The sequence below is a fragment of the Balaenoptera physalus genome (assembly GCF_965194825.1).
Source record: "Balaenoptera physalus genome assembly, chromosome: 9".
Lineage (NCBI taxonomy): Eukaryota > Metazoa > Chordata > Mammalia > Artiodactyla > Balaenopteridae > Balaenoptera > Balaenoptera physalus.
In genome coordinates this window covers 96,418,977-96,441,559 of record NC_138888.1, presented here as the reverse complement: position 1 = coordinate 96,441,559, position 22,583 = coordinate 96,418,977, and the positions used below count along the sequence as shown (strand labels likewise).

The window sequence follows — 22,583 nt, the reverse complement described above, 5'->3', positions numbered from 1 at the left end:
ATCACCTCACGCCTGTCAGAATGGTTATTATGAAACCATGGTAACCGTGCGCTGTTGATGGGATTGTAAACTGGTGCAGCCACTATGGAAAACAGTATGGAGGTTCCTCAGGAGATTAAAAGTAGAACTAGTGTATGACCCAGCAATTCTACTTATGTGAATATATCTGAAGGAAACAAAAACACTATGTTGAAGAGATATCTGTGCCCCCTTGTTCAATAGCCAAGGCATGGATACAGTCTAAGTGTCCATGAATGGAAGAACGGATAAAGATGTTGTGTATATATACAATGGACTATTATTCAGACATAAAAGAGAGAGAAATCCTGCCATTTGTGACAACATGGGTGGACCCTGAGAGCATTATGCTAAGTGAAGTAAGAATGCTGTGTGATCCCACTTATGTGTGGAATCTTAAAAAAAAAAATCAAGGCTAAAAACGAAACCAAAAAAAAAAAAAAAAAGTCCCAAACTCATAGAAAAAGAGATCAGATTTGTGGTTACCAGAGGCAAGGCACGGGAGGTAGCGAACTTGGATGAAAGTGGTCAAAAGGTACAAACTTCCAGTTATAGGATAAATAAGTACTGGGGTTGTAATGTATAAAATGATGGGTGGCTATAGTTAATACTCCTATAGGGCTTATTTGGAAGTTGTTAGAGTAAATCCTAAGAGTTCTCATCACAAGGAAAAAAACTTTCTTCCTTCCTTCCCTTCCCTCTCTTCCCTTTTCTTTCTTTCTTTCCCTAGCTTGCTTTCTTTTCTCTCTTTGTCTCTTTCTCTTTCTCCTTCCTTCTTTTCTTTCTTTCTCTTTCTTTCTTTCTTTCGTTCTTTCATCTATATGAGATGACAGATGATAACTGAACATATTATGGTAATCATTTTACAATACATGTAAGTGAAGTCATTATGTTGTATACCTTGAACTTTTACAGTGCTGTTCAGTTATATATCAGTAAAACTGGGCAGGGAAGACTTGTTTTTGTTTTTCTTTTTTCTAACCGTGCAAAAGGTTTCCTTTTTTTTTTTAAGAGCAGTTTTAGGTTCACAGCAAAGAGGAAGGTACAGAGATTTGCCATATACCTCCCACCCCCACATCTGCATAGCCTTCGCCAGTGTCAACATCTCCCACCAGGGTGGTACAATTGATAACCCTCCACCGACAAATCATAGTCCAGAGTTTACGTTATGGCTCACTCATCGTGTGGTATAGTCTGTGGGTTTGAATAAGTGAGTCATGACATGTATCCATCATTATCATGTCATACAGAGTATTTTCATTGCCATAAATATCTTCATTGTTCCACCTATTCATCCCTCAGCCCCTCCACCCTCACCTCACCTTGGCAACTACTGATCTTTTTATGGTCTCCACAGTTTTGCCTTGTCCAGAATGTCATCTAGTTGAAATCATACAGTAGATTGCCTTTTCAGGTTGGTTTCTTTCACTTAGTAATAGGCATTTAAGGTTCCTCCGTGTCTCTTCATGGCTATTACTAAGTGAGTTCTTGGTATATTTTGGATAAAGTCCTTTATCAGATGTGGTTTTTTTGCAAATATTTTCTCCCAATCTTTGGCTTGTTTTCTAATTTTCTTGGCAGAGCAAAAGGTTTTAATTTTAAGGAAGTCCAGTTTATCAGTTCTTTCTTTCATGGATTATACCTTTGGTGTTTCATCTAAAGAGCCATCACCATACCTAAGAGTCATCTAGATTTCTCTCCTATGTTATCTTCTGGGGGTTTTATAGTTTTGTATTTTACATTTAGGTCTGTGATCCAGTTTGAATTAAATAACTTGCTAAGACTGATTGCGATTGCATTGAATTTATTGATAAAGTTGGAAAGAACTGACATCTGGACAGTATTGAGTCTTCCCATTCATGAACATGAAATATCTCTCCATTTTTTTAGTTTTTCTTTCATTTCATTCATCAGTTTTGTAGTTTCCATCATAAAGATTTTGTACATATTCTGTTAGCTTTATAGCTAAGTATTTCATTTTTGGGGGTGCTAATGTGTTATTGTGTTTTTAATTTCACATTTACCTTGCTCATTATTGGTATATAGGAAAGCATTTAATTGTTTTGTATTAACCTTGTATCCTGCAGCCTTACTATAATTGCTTACTAACTAGTTCCAGGAGGGTTTTTCTGAGTGATTCTTTCGGATTTTCTGCCTAGGCGATCATGTCATCTGCAGAGACAGCTTTATTTCTTTCTTCCCAGTCTGTAGCTCTTATCTCACTTTCTTGTGTATTGAATTAGACGGAACAAAAAGGAGTGATGAGGGGGTCATCCTTGCCGCGTACCTGATCTTACTTGGAAAGCTTCCATGGCTCATCATCATACGTGATGTTAGCTGTAGGTTTTTGTAGGTGTTCTTTATGAAGTTAAGGAAGCTCCCATGTTTTCTTAGTTTGCTGAGTGTTTTTATCATGAATGGGAATTGGATTTTATCAAATGCTTTTTCTATTGATGTGATCTGTGATTTTCCTTTTTTTAGCTTATTGATGTAATGGATTACATTAACTGATTTTTGAATGTTGACCCAGCCCTGGCATAGCTGGGACACATTCCACTCAGTTATGGTGTATAATTCTTCTTGTACATTGTTGGATTCAATTTGCTAATATTTTTGCATCTATGTTCATGAGAGATATTGGCCTGTAGTTTTCTTATTATGTCTTTGTCTGGTTTTGATATTACGGTAATGTTGGCCTTGTAGAATGAGTTAGGAAGTATTCCCTTTGCTTCAGTCTTCTGAAAGAGATTGTAGAGAATTGATACAATTTCCTTAAATGTTTGGTAGACTTCACCAGTGAATCCATCTGGGCCTGGTGGTTTCTGTTTTGGAAAATTATGATTAGTTATTGATTCAGTTTCTTTACTAGATGCAGGCCTATTTAGATTGTCTGTTTCTTCTTTTTTGTTTTTCTTCTTGAGTTTTTTTTTTTTTGGCAACTTGTATCTTTCAAAGAATTGGTCCATTTCATCTGGGTTATCAGATTTGGGCATAGAGCTGCTGGTAGTATTTCTTTATTATCCTTTTAATGCCCATGGGATCTGTAGTGATGTCCTCTCTTTCATTTCTTTCTTTTTTTTTAAATAATTTTTTGGGGGTGTAGTTGACTTACAATGTTGTGTTAGTTTCAGGTGTACAGCAAAGTGAATGCATATACCTATATCCACTCTTTTTTAGATTCTTTTCCCATATAGGCCGTTACAGAGTTTTGAGTAGAGTTCCCTGTGCTATATAGTAGGTCCTTATTAGTTCTCTATTTTATATATAGTAGTGTGTATACGTCAATCCCAGTCTCCCAATTTATCCCTCCGCCTACTGTTTGCCCCCTGGTGACCATAAGTTTGTTTTCTACATCTGTGACTCAATTTTTTTAGATTCTATATATAAGCGATATCATGAGATATTTGTCTGTCTCTTTCATTTCTGATGGTAGTAATTTGTGTTCGCCTTCTTTTTTTCTTAGCCTGGCTAGAGGCTTATTGGTTTTATCAGTCTTACCAAAGAATCAGCTTTTGGTTTATTTGATTTTTCTATTGATTTCCTATTTAATTTCATTGATTTCTGCTCTAATTTTTATTATTTCTTTTCTTCTGCTTACTCTGGATTTAAATTGCTCTTTTTCTAGTTTCCTAAGAAAGATGCTTAAATGATTTATTCTTGGTCTTTCTTTTCTAATATATGCATTAAATCCTATAAATTTTCTCTCAGCACTGCTTTCACTACATCTGACAAATTTGGTAAATTGTGTTTTCATTTTCATTTAGTCCAAAATGTTTTTAAGTTTATCTTGAGATTTCTTCATTGACCTGTTTTGTTGTTTTGAAGTGTGTTGTTTAATCTCTATGTATTTTGGGATTTTTCCAGTTAATTTTTCTGGTTTTGACTTCTAGTTTAATTCTGTTGTGGTCTCAGAATAGACACTGTGTGATTTCTGTCATATAAATTTGCTAAAATGTGTTTTACGGCCCAGAATGTGGTCCTTGTGAATGTTTCATGTGAGCTTGAGAAAAATATGTATTCTTCTGTTGTTGGATGAAGTAGTCTATAGATGTCAATTATCTCCAGTTGACTGACAGTATTATTAAGTTTAACTATGTCCTTACGGATTTTCTGCCTTCTGAATCAGTCCATTTCTGATATAGGAGTTTACAGTCTCCAACTATGATAGTGAATTTGTTTATTTTTCCTTGCATTTCTAGTAGTTTTTGTCTCACATAATTTGACACTGCTGTTAAGGACTGTTATATCTTCTTGAAGAATTGACCCTTTTAACATTATGTAAATGCCCTTCTTTATCCCTAATAACTTTCCTTGCTTTGACATCTGCTTTGTCTAAAATTAATGTAGCTACTCCAGCTTTCTTTCGATTGCTATTAGCGTGGTCTTTCTCCGTCCTTTTAATCTATATGTGTTTTTATGTATGGGTTTCTTGTAGAGGGTATGTAGTTGGGTTTCATTGTTTGATCCATTCTGAGAATTTTTACGTTTTATTTGGTGCATTTAGAACATTGACGTTCAATTTTTTTTGTTTATTTTAAATCCAGAACTTAGAAGTTTATGAAATTCTTTTTGAATCCCTAAGATGGCTGTAAACAGTTTGTTTTTACATGTTCATAGCTTAAAGGAATGTGACTATCACAGTTTATATGGACTTCTGCCTAGGAAGCCCACCAACGCTACACAGTAGTTTTGTGTTTCTGTACTCCAGTCCTAACATTGCCAGTGCTCTCCGTACCCAGCAAGGGTCCATCCTGCCCATTGCTTTTGATTGTGACTATTGATATAGTTGGGTTAATGTCTACCGTATTTTTTATTACTATTTTCTATTTGTTGCCTTTGTTCTTTGTTCCTTTTTTTGTCTGCTACTCTTTTAATGCCTTTTGTGTTTTTAATTGAGCATTTTATATGATTCCATTTTCTCTCCTTTCTTTGCATTTCAATTATACTTAATTAAAATTTTTAGTGGTTCCTTTAACGTTTGCAATATATGTTTGCAACTAATTCAAGTTCACTTTCAAATAACATTATACCACTTCACAGACAATAACAAAACAATCTTAATTCCTCTCTCCTGTCCCTTGTATCTTTGCTGTTATTCGTTTCCCTTTTAGTTAAGCTAAGCATATGTATATACACACACACATAAGATATATACATAAACATACATGATCGAATAACATGTTGCTATTATTTTGAACAAAATGTTACTTGTTATTAGGAATAAGAAAAATAAAAGTTTTAATTTTATCTTCACTTACTCCTTCTCTGATACTCTTTCTTTCTTTATGTACATTCAAGTTTCTGACCTACATCATTTTTCTTCCCTCTAAAGAACTTTTTTTTTGTCTTTAAACATTTGCAAAACAGGTCTTGCAAAATGGCAACAAGTTCTCTCAATATTTGTCTAAGAAAGTCTTATTTGTACTTCACTTTTGGAAGATAATTTCACAGGGTACAGAATTCCAGAGGGTTTTTCTTTTTTTTCTTTTCTCAACACTTTGTATTATTTCTCCCCACTCTCTTGTTTGCATGATTTCTGAGAAGCCAGTTAAAATTCTTACCTTTGTTCCTCTGTAGGTAATGTTTTTTTCTCCACACACCCCCACCCCACCCCACCCCACCCCCCGCCGACCCAAACTGTGGTTTGAAAATGATATGCTCAGGTGTAGTTTTTTAGATTTCTGTCTCTGAGCTTCCTGGATCTGTGGTTTGGTGTCTGATGTTGATTTGGGGAAATTCTCAGTCATTATTGTTTCAAATATTTCTTCTGTTCCTTTCTTTATTCTCCTTCTGGTATTTCTATTAAATGTATGTTACACCTTTTGTGGTTGTCCCATGATCCTTGGGTGTTCTTTTGTTTTTTGTTTTTTCTTTCAGTCTTTGTTCTCTTTGCTGTTTAGTTTCGGAGGTTTCTACTGATATATATTCAAGTTCAGAGATTCTTTTCTCAGCCGTGTCCAGTCTACTAATAAGCTCATCAGAGGCATTTTTCATTTCTGTTTAATGTTTTTTATTTCTAGCACTTATTTTTGGTTCTTAGGATTTCCATCTTTCTGCTTATGTTGCATATCTGTTCTTGCATAGTTCAAATTCACAGCCTGATAATTCCAACATCCATGCCATGTCTGGTTTTGATGCTTGTTTTGTCTCATCGAATTGTGTTTTTTGCCTTTTCGTATGTCTTGTAATTTTTTTTCTTGATAGCTGGATATTATATACTGGGTGAAAGGAACTGCAGTGAATAGGCTGTGAGGGAAGCATTCTGTAGTCCTGGGATTAGGACTATAGTCCTGGAATTAGGTCTCGGTCTTAAATTCAGTGAGCGTAGACCTCTGAACTGTGAATTTTACAAGTGTTTCTCAGTATTTTTCTCTCCTCTTAGGCGGGACAGGTTGGCTAGAACGGACTGGTGTTAGGTACCTATTTCCCTTTTCCCAGCTGGAGCTGGGTCAGTTAGGGTTTGGTAAAACTTCCTTAGTTAGGCTCTGGGTAACTGCTTACCCCTGAGGGTGGGCCTTGTTAAGAACACAGTGCTCTGTTGTGTTTCACAGTGGTTCCTTTTTCCCTCTCCCTCATGGAAGCAGGGGGCGGGGATTTTTCTCCAATTTGCTGTGAGAACCTGGTCAAGCTCCTGGAGGTAAAACTCGCAAGAGTGGGCCACCTCTTATGACTGGGTCCCCCTGGAGTTTTTAACCCTCAGACTTGTAAGCACTGAACCTCCAGCAGTTTGTCAATTTACAGTTTAGGTTTTCCAACCCGGGTACTGGATCTTGTGGTAGTTGTAAGACTAGTGCAGAGAATTTTCATATGCCCTTCACTTATTTCCCCAAATATTGACATTTACCACAATTGCTTTATCATATTCTCCCTCTAACTGTATATGTTTATATACACATACTTTTTTTTTTTTCCTGAACTGTTTGAAAGTAAATTTTAGGCATACTGCTCATTTACCCCAAATACTTCATTATCCTATGCCTTTTTTTTGGAACTATACATTCTCTGAAATTACTACAGTGCAGTTATCAAAATCAGAAAATTAACATTGATATAATGCTATTATCTACAGACTTTATTTCAGTTTTTACTAGTTGACCTAAAATGTTCTTTATAGCAAAAGGAAAAAAAATTCTGGGTCCAATTTAGGATCACTTATTGCATTTATTAGTTGTGTCTCTTTTGTCTCTTTAATCTGGAATAGTATTCCAGTCTTTCTTTGTCTTTCTTTACCTTGACATGTTTAAAGTATACTGGACAGTTATTTTGTAGTTTGGGTTTGTCTGATGTTTCCTCATGATTAGATTTAGGTTATGAGTTTTTATAAGGAATGCCTTGGTAGTGATCCTTTGTCCTATTACTGGTGAAATTAACTTTGATCATTTAGTGTTTGCCAGATTTCTCCACAGAAAGGTACTATTTTCCCCTTTGTAATTAATAAATATTTTGTGGGGAACTACTTTGAAGCAATATAAATGACATATTTCTCTTCAGATTTCATCCATTAGTTTTAGCTTCTTTCTATTTATTTACTAGTTTCAGCATTCCTTGATGATGCATCCCTGAATCATTTTTTATTATAATGGTTTTGTTTTGTGAATTACATTCATAATTTTCAAATGTTAACTCTTGCTTTTAGAATAAACCCTACTTGAATGTAATATATTATTCTTTATCTATCACTGGATTTGATTTACTAATATCTTATTTAGGGTTTTATATCTATCTTCATGAGAGAGTGCTTGGTAATTTCCTTCCTTAAATGTCATTATCAGGTTTAGGATCAGGTATTCTGACTTCATAAAGTGAGCTGCAAAGTGTTCCTTTTTTTTTATTTTCTGGGAAAGTTCAGGTAAATTTGTTGCTGTGTTTTACAAGTTTGAAAGAAATTATGGGAGAAGCCTTCTGGGTCTGAGTTTCTCTTTACAGAAAGATTTATAATAATTCAGTTTCTTTTATTGACAGCAGTGTTCAAAAATTTTTTTTCTTGTGTCAATTTGGTAATATTTGTGCCCTCATAGGTGTTTAAGTTTGCTTTCTCTAGTCAACTAAGTCAGTTCCTACCCATCCATCAGATTTTCACCTTTCATCAGGTTAGTTACATCTCTCATCTGCTCTTATCTTCTTTCTGGGTTCTTTTTGTTCCTATGGGTTTCTGCTGTTTCCCCCTCCTTCCATTACTGTCATTATACTGGAGGGGTGTGGAGAGTAATGCATGTATTTGATTTACGATGCTTAACTGGGGTCTCTCTTTAACCTCTGCATCTCCTTTCAATTTTGTAAGCGCAGTATAGTGGACATAATTTTCCATTCTGATTATTACAAGTGTCAGCCATAACAGGATATTGAAGTGTGTTGATACTCTCAAGGACTTTTGAGGGTTCAAGGTTTTTGTCCTTAGTGCAAGTTACCCTAAAATTTATGTTTTTAGAATTTGCTTGCTTTTTGTAATTTATTTTTTCTCTTTGGCAGTTATCACTTTCATGAGGTTATTTTTCTTTCACCTATTAATGTATAGCTTCTAATCTGTCAATTAGGAAATCCTGTGATTACACTTGTTAGAACTGTGTGTACAGAACCCTGCTTCTTTAGAGTGTACACAATATAAAATCTCTTGACTTTTCACTGCCTAGTGGCCTTTTTGGTTAACTTGCCTGACTCTCAGTGATGGATAGAGTCTTTATAGACTAGTAATCATCATAGTTTATTACCTTTTCTGTGTTGGTAGCATAACTTAAACTTAACCCTGTCCTTTTTTAAAACACAGGTTCATTTTACATTTGATTTTTGAAAATAGGGGTGGGGGATAATTTTAGATTTATAGAGAAGTTTCAAAGATGTTAGAGTTTCTGTATACCATTTACCCGTCTTCCCCTCATGTTCCCAACTTAGATAATCGTAGTATGTTTGTCAAAAACTAGGAAATTAACATGGGCATAACGCTATAGCCTAAACTACAGACTTGACTTGGATTTCACTAGTTATTTCATTAATGTCCTTTTTCTTTTGCACAGTCCAGTCCAGGACACCACATTGCATTTGGTTGTCATGTCTCCTTAGTCCCCTCTGATCATGACAGTTTCTTTATCTTCCCTTGTTTTTCATAACCTTGACAGTTTTAAAGTGTTCTGGTCAGGAATTTTGTAAAATGTTCCTCAATTTGGGTTTATCTGATGTGTTCTTGTGGCTAAACTGGCATTGTGGGCTTTTGGGAAGAAGCCACAGAGCTGAAGTCGCATTTTCATCACATCATGTTAAGTATGCTATGAATAAGACATCACTTTTGATGTTAACTTTGATGATCACTTAGCTGAGATAGTGATTGGTAGGTTTCTCACTGTCAGTTTACTTTTTTCCTTTTTCTATAGTTGACTCTTTGGAAGTGAGTTACAAAGTTCAGCATACACTGAAGGGAAAGGGAATGAAGTTCCATCTCTTAGAGGAGAGAGTTTGTACATGTATCATTTGGAATTCTGTAAGGAAGATGTGTCCCTTCTCCCCATTTATTTATTTGTTTAATTATTTATATCCATGTGGATTCATGAATATTTATTTTATTAAGGAGAATTATAGTTCATACCATCATTTTTTTTAAAAATCACCTTCTTCCTTTCTGGCCCTACATAATATTCCAGGCTTATCTTGTATTTTTCCTGCCTCATCTCTAGAATCAGTCATTTTTCCTGGGAGCTCGGGCTCCCTGTATTGGAGAATGGTATTTAGAAAATATGATCTGGTTGTAGGTGTACTTGTTGCTACTGGGGTATCACTGCTTCTACACCTTCTCTGAGGACAGACCCTTAGCTCTGTATACTAACCCATGGAACAGCATATCTATATTCATTTCTGTATCTATTAATCTGTATGTGTATCAAATAAATATAAGTTGGTACTGATATCTCTTCCTCTAATTTAGCACCACTAGAACGAACAGTTCATTCTAGCTTTCCTCTCTTGTTTTTTTTATAACTTCTTTTTTTGAAAGGGAGACACCTTGCTCCTATTATCTACTATTTATTTACTTATATTTACATTATACATGTAAAGAAGTTTCAGATTTACTCATGATGACTTGTTTCCTCCTGTTTCGTGATATTTTGGGTTGTGAACTCATTTTTTTTTGGAAACTTTTTTTGAGGCATTGAAATTTTATTTTTTTAAAGAAGACATATTTGATTCTGCTAGTCATTTAGAGGTTTTGGTGATTTTTTTTTGCCTTTAAAAACAGTTTTTTACTGTGGAAAAATATATGTAACATAAAATTTATTGTTTTAACTGTTTATAAATGTACAAGTGTAGATTGGCATTAAGTACATCCATAATGTTGTGCAGCCATCACCACTATCCATTTCCAGAACTTTTTCATCACCCCAGACAAAAGCTCTGTACCCATTAAAAAATAACTCTACATTCTCCTCTCCCTCCAGTCCCTGGTAGCCTCTATTCTACTTGCTCTCTGCATTTGCCTATTCTAGATACCTCATATAAGTGGAATCATACAATATTTGTCCTTCTGTGCCGCTGTTTCACTCATTGTAATGTTTTCAGAGTTCATCCACATTGTAGCATGTGTCAGAGTTTCATGTCTTTACGGCTACATAACATTCCTCCGTATGTGTGTGTGAACACAGCACATTTTGTTCGTCCGTTCATCTGTTGGTGGGTATTTGGGTGGTTTCACCTTCTGGCTCTTGTGAATAGTGCTGCTGTGAACATTGGGGTACAAGCGTCAGAGTCCGTGCTCTCAGTTATTGGGGGGATATATCTAGAACTAGGATCACTGGGTCATAGGGTAGTTCTGTGTTTAACTTTTTGAGGGACTGCCAAACGTTTTCCATAGTGGCTGCACCATTTTATATTCCCACAAGCAATGCGTAGGAGTTCCAATTTCTCCTCATCCTCACCAGCACTTATTATTTTCCATTAAAAAAAAACAGCCATCCTAACGGGTGTGAAATAGTATCTCATTATAGTTTTGCTTTGCATTTCCTTAACATCTGGTGATATTGGGCATCTTTTCCGTGAGACTGTTTTAATTATGGGCTTTTCTGGGCCATGTAGGTTATGAAAATTCTGGCACCAAACCTGAGTAATTGTGAGCTGATATTTAGGAATTCCCTAAACATGGGGTGGAGAGATAACACTTTATTTGTCATTAGTTCACCCCCAAACCCAGAGCCAACGGCAAGATGTCATAATTATCCCTACTGTCTCTTTCTTCAGTGAGATTCTTTTTTCTCCCCGCCCCGCTCCCCACCAGTCCATTCATCCAATTGGATTGTCACCCTTCAGGTCTTCTGGTCTACGATCTGACCTTTCATTTTACTGAGGCCCCAAACCTGACCTTCCCAGCCTCTAGGCCTCAGGTTTTTGTCATATGGCTCAAAAACAAATGCCAGCTTCAGAACTTCATTTATTTCTCAGGTTCCCACTTTCTAGCTGTTTATGGCTTTGGGGTATTCCAGGCATGCACTTAAAATTTTTCTTAAACTCATAGTGAGCGTGTTTGGCGTCCTGATCTGGAGAGTTATTTCGAACATTGAGTTCACCCTGATGCTAACACAGAAAACCTTGGTTTGTCTCTTTTCTGCTAAAAGGCAGAGATGATTGGCTGAGGTAAAGAAAAGGCTGGTGGTCTGGATTTAGTTCTCATAAATAAGGCAAGCAAATTAACAGGTACTAGTTTCTAGAACCAGTGATCAAATATGGTGGAGACGCAGGGTTGATTTTTATGTATTTCATACATATTCATGTATCCCCATCCACATTTTTATTATATTTTACTGATTTGAGCTTTTTTTCTGTAGCAGACTCACACATACAGATGAGTGTGAATTAGCAAAAACAGATTTTAATGTGTTCTTTTTCTCTTTAGAGAAATAGTCAAAAGGCAAGCAAATTAAAAGAAAATCCTGACTAAGCAAAGAGTTTGGGAAATGCTCAATTTTATTTTGTATTGAATGGCTCTATTAATGAATACTTATCTGAGTTTGTTTTTATTTCAGCGTTGGCTAGATCAGAATCTAAAAGAGATGGAGGTTTTAAAAGGAATTGGAGCTTTGATCATGGAGAGGAAAGTGAAGGAGATACGGATAAAGAGTAAGAATGTTTTTTTCCCCCTCAGATGTCTTATAAGAATGAAACTTATCATTAGAAAAACAATTTTATTCCATGGAAATATTTTTAAGAGTATGGTATTCTTAAGAAAACATTGAACTCTTTTACAGTAGCATTAAGGAAAGAAAAAACAATTCTTTTATTGGTATATAATTTTGTGGTTATATTTCTTCATCTTTTGAAATGTATAAATATGTGCATATAGTACATGTAACCTTATAATTAAAAGTTGACCATACTACAGGTTTCCTATTAAATAAATTGTTCTTTAAAAAAAAAAAAAAAATACGGCATTCTGTTCACGTAGTGATTTGAGAAGCCACCGTTTATCAGGAGTAAATGAACCCAGGTTATGATTGTAAGAAAGTTTAGTGTCTTTCTTTTCCAGTTGTGACTCACCCTGCCCCCCACCACATTCATCTTAGATTGCTACCAGAGAAAGCAGAAACCCTATAAATGATAAACACAGGTGTTGACCCAGACAGACGTTAAGCAAAGCGTTCATTACATTTTGTTAATGTACTTGGAATGACTGCTGTAAATTTTTAAATAGTTTTAATAGAGCCTTTTGCATGTCATGAGATTTGTATTACAAATTTAGCATGGCTATTAGTTTCTTAGTTTACTGATCTGGTTTTCCACTGGCCAGAACAAACAGCAAATTAAGAGACACACAAATATATACACTAAGTTCTACCAAAACTGCAAATATTTTTTAGAAATTTTACACAAGAAGTCATTCAGAGTATATTGGGTAAATATTGTAGGTGCTTCACTTTTGTCTGGGCAACAGCTCCGTTCATCATTACCACTTTATGTGCCTTCACCTATGAGATGTTGAACTGAAGTGAAGTTTTATTTGAAGGAGAGCTTTGAACTGGTAAGTTTCTCACTCAGAATTGGTATTTTATGGTTTTCTTTCTTTCATTTCTTTTTATTTCTGATCATATTTTATAACAGACATTTGTTATTTATGTAGTTTTGAAAAATTGGAATTAAATCTGAAATTGAGTAGACCACTTTTTAAAAGTGGTTAAAAAGTATCCCATCTCTTAAGCATTTTTGTAAAATGTTTGCAGGAGAGAATTTTTAGCGTTAAAAAAGTTGGGATGTATACAAACAATAATGAAACAAACATTTTTATTATAAATAGCTAAGATTTTACTAAAAATAGCTTAGCAGAATTGTCTTCAGAAGGGTGTATTTTGACTTTCTTTGTTAGAAGATTAGTCATGATTGTATAAAAAAATGTGTCTTTTAAGGTGCTACCTGTCCTGTATTTTTCACTTATGAATTGTACTCTTTGATTTATCACTATGTTCAGATTAACATGAACTGTTAATAGATATATCGGTTTTTTAGAATCAGGCCAGTGATTCTCAGTAAAGGGTTGATATTTCCCACAATGGTAGAGGTATAACTATTTTATTGGGTTAATACCATTGCAGTTACTTTCTTTTCATTAACTAAAGTTTTCTTACCAGTATGTTTCTTTCCCTCTACTTTGTTTTTCAGCCCCTTTCCCCTAATTTAAAATCCAAAACAGAAAGGAAAAATGAGTGACTATTTATGAAATCCATAGTTAAGAAAAGCAAAATTATGTGTTCATTAATGGCAGAGGTCAGGAAACAATGGCGCATGGGCCCAGGCTGGCCCACCCCTGGATTTTGTTATAGTTTTGTTGGAACACAGCCACGCAGATAGTCTGTGGCTGCTCTCATACTACAGTGGCAAAGCAAAGCGGAGTAGTTGCTACTAAGACTGTATGGCCTGCCAAGTCTAAAATATTTACTCTCTGGCCCTTTACAGAAAAAGTTTGCTGATCTCTGTATTAGGTGAGCACAGAGGCTAAAACTTCTGAATTTAATGTATGGGTTGTAATCGTCACTTAAGGCTTTTTCCCCTTTATCTTCTATGTAGTGAGGCAAATCTACTCAGTGTAGATGAAGATGAGGATTCTGAAACCTCAAAAGGAAAAAAGGCAAGTGTTACTTTTTATTTTTTTTTTAGGTTATATACTAAAAACTAATGCTTCAAAAGAAGATTTGTATTTTTGATTGTTAAGTCCCAACCACCCACTTTCCTACCCCGAAGGCAAATGGTATTCCCAGTTTCTTGTTTACCCCATCAGAAGTATTTTATTTATCACAAAGAAAATATATATTCTCGCCCCACCTTCTTACTCTTTCACTGTTGGTATTATATTGTACACACTTTTCGTAATCTTACTTTGTAAAATTAATATATTTCAGAGACCAACCGTAATAGTTCATTAAAATCGCCCTCATTCTTTTCGGTAGGTGCATAGTGTTCCATTGTATGATGTACTGTTATGGTCCAACACCACCATGTGGAAGGATCGTTATGGTGTTTATTATCAACTTTTTTTCCCCACCTAAAATAACGTTGAGTAAATTAGCCTCTATATGGGTTATTTTGCGCACGTACAAGCATGTCTGCAGAATGAATTTCTAGAAGTAGAGCTGCTGTGTCAGGACAGATTTCTAATTTCGTTATACCTGATTTGCACTTTTACCAGCAATGTCTGAGCATGCCTGTTTCCCCTCACTTTTCTAACAGTGTTATCATCCTTTTGGTATTTGCAATGAAACATACAGTATCTCCCTGTAGTCTTAATTTGCATTTCTTTTATTATGAGTGAGGTCGAACACCTCACTCATAATATGTGTAGTCCATTTATTTCCCTTTTGATAATTGTTACTTAATATCCTTTGCCCATTTTTCTAGTTGGTCTTTAGAATAGTATTGATTGATAGGAATTCTTTTTATACTGAGTCTGAGACACACATTTCCCACATTTTTGACATCTCTGAAATCTAACTAGATGTAACTTACAATGATAGCATGACATAGTTTAGTTAAAATTTTTTTTTTGCACATTAGTACATACAATAATGCATCTTATAATGGTTTCTTAGATTTGACAAAATATGGTATTTTGGAGAAACTGGCCCACTGCTGTGATACTAGTTACTAATTTTTAATTTAATTTAATTTTTTAAATATTTATTTATTTATTTTTGGCTGTGTCTGTTCTTAGTTGTGGCACGCGAGGTCTTTCGTTGCAGCACGAGGGCTTCTCTCTAGTTGTGGCACACGGGCTCCAGAGCACGTGGGCTCAGTGGTTGTGGCTCATGGGCTCAGTAGTTGTGGCACGTGGGCTCCAGAGCGCCTGGACCCCATAGTTGCAGCACTCGGGCTTAGTTGCCCCGTGGCATGTGGGATCTTAGTTCCCTGACCGGGGATTGAACCTGTGTCCCCTGCATTGGAAGGCAGATTCTTAACCACTGGACCACCCAGGAAGTCCCCTACTAATATTTTAAACTAGTTTCTTTCACTAGTCTTTTGTCTTCACTTTTGGTGGTTATTGCCTTGGAGAAAAGATATTTCATGTTGTCAAATATAACACTTTATTTCTTCAAAGCTTTTGGGTTTAGTGTCTTGGTTCCTAATGATGTTAACTTACTCACTTGCTTTGTCCTATTAGACAAATTAAATATTTTCACAATACCAATACAAATATAATTACTAATAAAATGATTTAAAATTTTTTTCATTTTATTTCCTTGTTGGTGTTGGTGGCATATCTCACTAGGTATATCCCACTAGAAATGTATATTTAAATTACTGTGTTTTAAAGTCACTTGATATTAGTTTTTCCTGGTTTGTAATTCCACCAGCTGGGTGACAGTTAGGTTTATTTATTTATTTATTTATTTATTTAAAGTCTGTTTTTTATTTTGAGGAATTGCTTTTTAACAAATGTTTTGGACTTAATTTGTTTTATAATTAGGCGAAAGATGTTTTCATGGTTCCAAAGTGAAATCTACAAAAGAAATTTTATTCAGAGAAGTCTAGCTTTTGTCCTGATTCCCTCTCTCCCTTTCTCTTTAACCTGCGGGCAACTTGTTTCAAAAATTATATGGCTTAGCCTTCCATTGTTTTTGTTTGTTTGTTTGTTTGTTTTTTAAATATTAGAATATACCCCCCTTCTTGGAGAAACTCACCACACTGTTTGGCACCTTGGTTTTTTTTTTTTACTTGGTAATATAGTCTGTAAGATGGCTCCACAGCGAGGTGTTTCGAGATCTTTATCGTCTGTTTCATTGCTACATCGTACTCCAGTGAATGGATGTGCTATAGATACATAGATACTCAGCTGATGAGCAGAGGTTCTTCTCAGTCTTTCGCTGTTATAAATAAGTAGTGCTTTAATAAAGCCTTGTGCTTATACCTTTTCACATCTTTACAGTGTATTTGTGGGATAGACTTCTAAAATTGCACTTGCTATTTCAGGAGGTAGATTTACATGTGATTTTGCTAAATATTGCCAAATGCCTCATTCATAGGAATTAGCATTAGCCATAACTGCTAGCAGTGTATGAGAGTTTCTCTTCTAGAGTTTCTCTTCTAACCTTGGGGAGTATGTGGTCAAACTTGAATTTTTGCCAATCTGACATAGTACCCTCTTCACGTATTTCCTGCACTTACAGTTGAATAGTATTTTAGAGACTTTTTTTTTTTTTTTTTTAATTATTATTTATTTATTTATTCATTCTTGGCTGTGTTGGGTCTTCGTTTCTGTGTGAGGGCTTTCTCCAGTTGTGGCAAGCGGGGCCACTCTTCATCGCGGTGCGCAGGCCTCTCACTATCGTGGCCTCTCTTGTTGCGGAGCACAGGCTCCAGACGCGCAGGCTCAGTAGCTGTGGCTCACGGGCCTAGTTGTTCCGTGGCATGTGGGATCCTCCCAGACCAGGGCTCGAACCTGCGTCCCCTGCATCGGCAGGCAGATTCTCAACCACTGCGCCACCAGGGAAGCCCTATTTTAGAGACTTTTAAAGTTACTTTTTTCTCCCTGTCTTTGTGGGGTTTTTTTTTTTCCCCACAACATCTCTATTTTGACATAATTTTGGGAGTTTATAGAATTTAAAGTTTATCTCTTAGTACTACAAAGTTTTTCTCTATAAGGTTACTCACACTGAAAAACTATAAGGTTTTTTATATTGCAGTTTTCTCTAGCTTTTATTTTAACATTTTGATTCCTTAGAGTGGGTCTATTTAGGTGTTCTTCAGGTGGACACAAATATAGTGAGCTTTGTAGGTAAAAGTAACAGGTGTTTTTCATCATGATCTTCTGTGACATTGGTCTTTAACTTGGGGGGGAGGGTTGCTGGCAGATGCCCCCTGTTTTTTTTTAATGTTGATACTTTAAAGTAAAATAAAACTTACATGACACTTATGTATCCTGTGATCTCTAAAGATAATTCAGAATTGATACTCAGCATCATCTATTTTAACAGTACATGTACAGCAACATTGTAAATCAACTATATTTCCATTAAAAAAACTTAAAGAAATACATGTACCATTTCCTCTTTAACAGTTGGAAATTTATATTGTTCCTTTTTCTCCTTAAATTCATATTTCTGTTCAGTTTTCCCACAAAATGTTAACATTATACGTGTATTTTAACTTCACATGATGTATTTTTATGCAATTGAAAATCTTTTAATTACGCTATCATGCTGTATAGATATATATTCACTGAATAAAAAGATACACTTTCACTGAAATTTAATATTAAATGATCTTGTCACTAAAAGTTCTAAGTATTAATTTTTTTTGCTGAATTGAGTTATCTTTGTAATTACTAATAAACATGTAATTTATAATTATTAAACGTATTGTATAGAATTATATTGGAAATGTATTTCTTAAAGTGATGGTGTTGATGTTTTCCTTCCTTATTCATTTAGTTCATGTATCCATAAATAAATGTTATTTACTGGTCTAATAAAACTTTCAACAGTGATTTTCTTTTTAAACTTTTTTTAGATATAAGTGCTGAGAAATCTTGGTCATATAATAAATAGATGGATATAGGAAGAGTTTTGCTATAGCATTGTCATTCAGTTCTTTCCTTTTGAATTAAATGGCAGGAAAATCACCTAGCAATGTAATAAAAGTTTAAAAGTTAAAAATAATTTGTAATCCAGCCTTTAGATTTATTGTCTTTCTGAATTTGGGGGAAATATACTAAAAAGGCTTTATCAAGACTTAATGATTGGCTAGTAGTTATACTTGTTACTTTTAAATTCCTTTTAGATTCCTATTTTTTAACCAGATAATCTCAGAAATAATTGGAAAAATTGAAATCTTGTTAACTTTTAATTGGCTTTTGCCGATTTTTTTGGTAAAAATATTTTGGTTTATTTGTATATTTTCTTTAAAAGAACTGCATATTTAACTCATTTGATCTATGGAAAATGTCTACATATAACTTACTTGACAAGGCCAATCCATAGTACAGCCAGTCAATTAAATCAAATGTATTATTTATCTATAATAAATAGTGGTTTTTTTCTGCTTTCATTTCAAATATACATGTTAATCTGCATCTTCATGATGACATTTCACTTTAGAATTCTAGGCAGAAAAATGCAGCCTTGGTTTTGACCTAAGTTTTTTTTACCTGGTTGTAATAAAGGCATGCAAATTTAAGGGTTTTTTGTTTTTGTTTTTGTTTTTTTAATGCTTTCTTTGAGTTGTTTTCACATGATTTGTTCCTTGGGGCAGTGCTTTTCTTGATAATAACTGGAGTAGAAGATACAAAGTCATTGAATGCAAATTTTCATTACTTTTGCTTTTCTATTTTGCATTATTGTTGTATTAAGAAAATCTTAATTTGGTCCAGAACACGCAGTTTCTAACCTGTGGTTCACTTTTAACAGAAATATGTATAAAACAGGGAAAGATACAAAGCCCTACTACTATTTCATGTGCCAAAAGAGATTCCAGATACTATTATGTCAAATTGTTCCTGTCAGGAGTATTTTAGACTGTAATACAATAAAAGAGAATTATGTCTTTTGTAAAGTGGAAAAAGATTTAGTGTGAAAGTGGAGATAGGAAAGGAGATATTATATGTACCTTTTCTACAGATGGGTTTTAAAGTATATCAATTTAAGAAACTGTTAAAGTGGAGATTGAGGATTTAGGAGTTGATTTTCTTAAAATTATCCATGCCCATTTGTCCCTTAGAAAGTCTTTGTGTATCCCAGGGTTTTAAATATCCCTGGATTTTTAATGGCTTGTGGGTAATATATAGGTCCATATGGAACATTGGTTTAAACTAATATAGCCCCTTTTTTGCATTCAAAAATGAGCATGGAATTAGGAGAAAGCCTTTATTTTGGTTCAGAGTGTCTTAGTGTTCCCTTTCTCTTCCACAGAATAATCTCTGCCTTTGGATTTCTGCAGTTTCATTATGCCTCTTTATATAAAGGATGCATATCTTTTATTAATTCTGAAGAAATTTTAGTTATTATCTCTGTGAATATTGCCTTTCCTCATTTTTTCTGGAATTAACTTTCATTAGATATAATAAGACCATCATTTTTATCCATGTCCTACATATATTTTATATGAAAAAGAAAAAAAGAAAGGATAAAGGGCAAAGAAAGAAATCATCCCTGTACCATATCCTTCATGGTTTCCTCAGCTCTGTCTTCCAGTTCACTAACTTATCTTCAGCTATATCTAATATGCAATTTAATCTATCCATTCTTTTTTTTTTTTTTAATTTCAGTGACATCATTTGTAGAACTTCTGTTGGTTCTCTTTCAAAATTTTGTGTTTTTCATAGTGTCTAGTTCTTTCTGTACTGTGTCAGTTTCCATTTTGTTTTTAAGCATTTCAGTGCCTTTAATGTATGTTTTTAATGTCTCTAATCATTTAATAGATTCTTTTAGGTTATCTTATTTTCTTATTTTAGGTGCTAAATTTCCTGAATACTTTTTTTTTTTAATTAAATTGGCTTTGTGATGTGTGGTAAGTTTGGATGGAAGGTACCACATGTTGATAACTTTTGCACATTTAGCAGTCCCAATGAGATACACATTCATACAGCAAATATGTATTGAGCACAGTGTTCTAGAAGATAGAGAGCAAAACAGACAAGATTCTTATTCCTGTGGAGCTTATATTCTGGTAACTGGCTCTTTATTAGTTGTTTATTAGTTATTAATGATTAATGTTAAAATATAAGGGTTGGCAAACCAACGCTTACAGGCCAAATCTGGCCCACAACCTATGGTCTATGAACTAGAATAGTTTTTACATTTTTTAAATGGTTGAAAAAAATCAAAAGAATACTGTTTTGTGACATGTGAAGATTATATGAAGTTCAAATCTGTACCCATAAATATTTATCGGAAAACAACTGTGCTTGTTTGTTCATGTATTGTCTATGACTGCTTTTGTACTATAAGAACAGATTTGTTTCAGCAGAGACTGTGTGACCCACAAAGACTAAAATATCTGCTGTCTGGCCCTTTACAGAGAAAGTTTGCTGACCCCTGTATCATTGTTTATAGTGTGTAAATGTTTACTGTACAGATTGATATCCAGTTGAGGGCAACATAGCTTTTTTGGATGGCTGGTATATTAGAGTAGTTAGGCAGAATATCAGATTTTAGGTCTGCTTGCAACTATCTACTCTATAGGATGGTTGTGAGAATTATGAGAACATGTAATCTACCTAGTACTTGGCACTAGCAAATCTTCCATAAATAGCAGAGTTATTGAACCTTTGTAAGCTGGTTTTCCTTTTCAGATAATGATGTGTTTATAGTTGCTTTTCTGACATCAGTTAAGGCCCATGTTTATAGTTTTATAATCATGTGATTGTTTTGTGCTAATCCATCTGTCCACAGGAGTTCTCCTGATGTTGTGCTTGCATTAGGTAGAAAACTCTGTTAGGCTGCTAAAGAAGGGGTTGGAGGAGAAGGAAAATTAAAGTTTTTCGGGGGCCTTTAGACTGAATATATCATCTTCTTTTTAGTAGTAGTAGTGCTCTAATCTGTGAGATAGCCATAAAGGGTTCAATTTTTACTTGTTTACACCTTATTTCTCCCAGTAATTTGATGTAGATTACTAAGAGCACAAATAAAATGAGAGAAAATAAAAATTATTAATTACGTAAAGAGACGTAGATGTGCCACGCATCTAAAATAGTTTATGTGTTGTATTTTAATTCAACAGGTATCTCTAAATTTTCTTGCACCTGGAATTGTGTCCTATAGGTTTATGACTGTGTGAGAGGAGAATCTTTTACAAATGTACATCCTGTGATTCTCCTGTGGAGTGATATCCTCCCCCACCACCCCAGCTACTTTCTAAGTATAACAAATAGTAAGGAACCTTTCCTAAGGGAATTTGACAATACAGTAAAAGTTTTTCATGAGATATCTGCAAAACCAGGAGTACTGGTTGTCTTATTGCTGACTGAAGTGCGTATAGCTTTTGATAGTACCCTAGGGCAGCAGAATTGGGGAATTTAAGAAGTTGCCTTATGCAAATTCTTATGAAAATCTTGCTCTAACGATGGACTTTGGGTTGTCTATTGCTATGCCTAAATGCTTTCTTAAAAAGAAAATTTGGAAATGTTTAAGCACTTGATCAGAAATATGTTGAATTAGCTGAATTATATGCCTGTATATTGGGTGAGATAATTTTGGTTTAACCAGTTCTTAAGAGGAAGGATTAGCTTTCTACATTTATATAAAGGAATTTTTAGTGCAGTTCCTTTGATTTTGAGATTTTCTGTATCCTAATGATTTTGAGTGTTATCTGGAATAACATAGTTTGGTTTTGCCTCTTGTTAAGAATTTATATGTCTACAAATAATACTATAAAAATTCCTTATACAGTGTAGTATGGGAAAGCATAGGCTTTGGAGTCAGGTCAGTACTTTGTTCAAATCCTTTTAACTAGTTTGGACAAGTTACTTTGCTTTTTAAGCTCAACAATCTTTAATAGCATAGGGGTAGAGTAAAGTTTAAGGTGGTATATGGTGGAGAGATTTTGTTGGAGAAAGAGACTTAAAGTGGGAAATTTGAGCATGTTAATCCTGTCACTCAGTAGCATCAAGTAATTGACCTGATATTTTAGGTGCAGTTTCTGAATCCCAATCTGAAGAACTACTGAAATGCTTAAAAATATGGAGATTAAATGAGATATTGAATATAAAGTAATTAGCATAATGCCTATCCATAGTAAGCACTCAAATACTAGTTGTAATTATCTATGTACGGAGGAATGAAATTATATGGTTAGTCTTTAATGGAAACTTTTGCTTCCCAGATTCTTTTTTTTTTTTAAATTAATTAATTTATTTTTGGCTGCGTTGGGTCTTTGTTGTGGTGCGCGGGCTTCTCATTGCGGTGGCTCCTCTTGTTGCAGAGCATGGGCCCTAGGCGCGCGGGCTTCAGTAGTTGTGGCTCGCAGGCTCTAGAGCTCAGGCTCAGTAGCTGTGGCGCACGGGCTTAGTTGCTCCGCGGCATGTGGGATCTTCCCGGACCAGGGCTCGAACCCCGTGTCCCCTGCATTGGCAGATGGATTCTAAACCACTGCGCCACGATGGAAGTCCC

General features: G+C 34.8%; 1 protein-coding gene across 5 annotated transcripts in view; it reads left to right on the top strand.

The window, feature by feature from the left end:
* The window catches only part of SENP6 (SUMO specific peptidase 6), a 106,238-nt gene that overhangs the window by 11,003 nt on the left and 72,652 nt on the right, over positions 1 to 22,583 (top strand). For all 5 annotated transcript variants that reach the window (XM_082474170.1, XM_082474168.1, XM_082474167.1 and 2 more), the window contains exons 2-3: positions 12,021 to 12,114; positions 14,053 to 14,113. In XM_082474170.1, coding sequence (XP_082330296.1) covers positions 12,021 to 12,114; positions 14,053 to 14,113 — 155 coding nt within the window. The remainder of the gene's footprint in view (positions 1 to 12,020; positions 12,115 to 14,052; positions 14,114 to 22,583) is intronic.